Genomic DNA, 831 nt, shown 5'->3' with positions numbered 1-831 from the left:
GCCGCTCGACACTGGGAACACGGCGAACCCCTATGGGCGCTCTACAGACGCGTGTCGGATGGCGCCACGGGGTGTAATTAGGCGCCCCGCGGCCCAACCGTCGGCCCAACCGCAAACGGAACCACCAAAGTACACATGCCAACATGCGGGACACGCCCGCATTGGGATGCAAAGCTGTCGGGCTCTGTTCTGCCGGCCTCAGTTGGAGGGCGATGTTGCACTTGAAGAAGAAAAGAGCCAGGTGCTTCAGGAAGGTGGCGATTTGCACTGCAGCGAGGAAGAAGGTCCGAACTGGCCCCTCCTCCGCGCGCGAGCACTTCGTGCTGTTGGTTGTGGGCGCCCCGGACTGCTCGCTTCCGACCGCGCTGGCGACGTCCTTCTGGTGCTTCGCATAGTGATCCGGGCAGACAGCTGACGGGTTCTTCGCGCTATAGGACTTGTTGCAAACGGTGCAGACGAGGTTCACAACGCCTTTTACGAGCAACACGTCGAAGATGGACCAGTACGCTGCGGCTTTGATGCTGCGCTTGGCTTCGCAGAGCTTAGCTGCGTTCTGTGGCGCGTCGAAAGTCTGGTGGTTGTATTTGTATGTGATCGGCTTTTGGGGTCCTGGTTCTGCCATTGTGCATTTTTACGTCTATTTGTGTATGTAATAGAGCGGAGCAAGGATATGACACTAAAGTTACCTTCAACATAGCTGTTTCGCGTGCCATGACTCACGTTTAAACGGTCTGGATCCGGTCACCGGCCTTTAGATAGGCATTAGATGGACTAGATACGTTTAGATGCCCACCTAAACGGTTTAGATGGCCTCATCTAAAATCTATATAG

General features: G+C 55.6%; 1 protein-coding gene across 1 annotated transcript in view; it reads right to left on the bottom strand.

The window, feature by feature from the left end:
• Nucleotides 1-622, bottom strand: part of VOLCADRAFT_99170 (uncharacterized protein) — a gene marked incomplete at both ends in the record, with an annotated part of 1159 nt that extends 537 nt beyond the window's left edge. The window contains one exon of the mRNA XM_002957943.1: nucleotides 29-622. Within this exon, the coding sequence (XP_002957989.1) occupies nucleotides 29-622 (594 nt within the window). The remainder of the gene's footprint in view (nucleotides 1-28) is intronic.
• Between the last annotated feature and the right edge of the window lie 209 nt (nucleotides 623-831).

Source organism: Volvox carteri (genome assembly GCF_000143455.1).
Source record: "Volvox carteri f. nagariensis unplaced genomic scaffold VOLCAscaffold_83, whole genome shotgun sequence".
In the NCBI taxonomy this organism is placed as follows: Eukaryota; Viridiplantae; Chlorophyta; class Chlorophyceae; order Chlamydomonadales; family Volvocaceae; genus Volvox; species Volvox carteri.
Note: the sequence above shows the minus strand (reverse complement) of the source record. Positions and strands in the feature narration are given on the sequence as shown.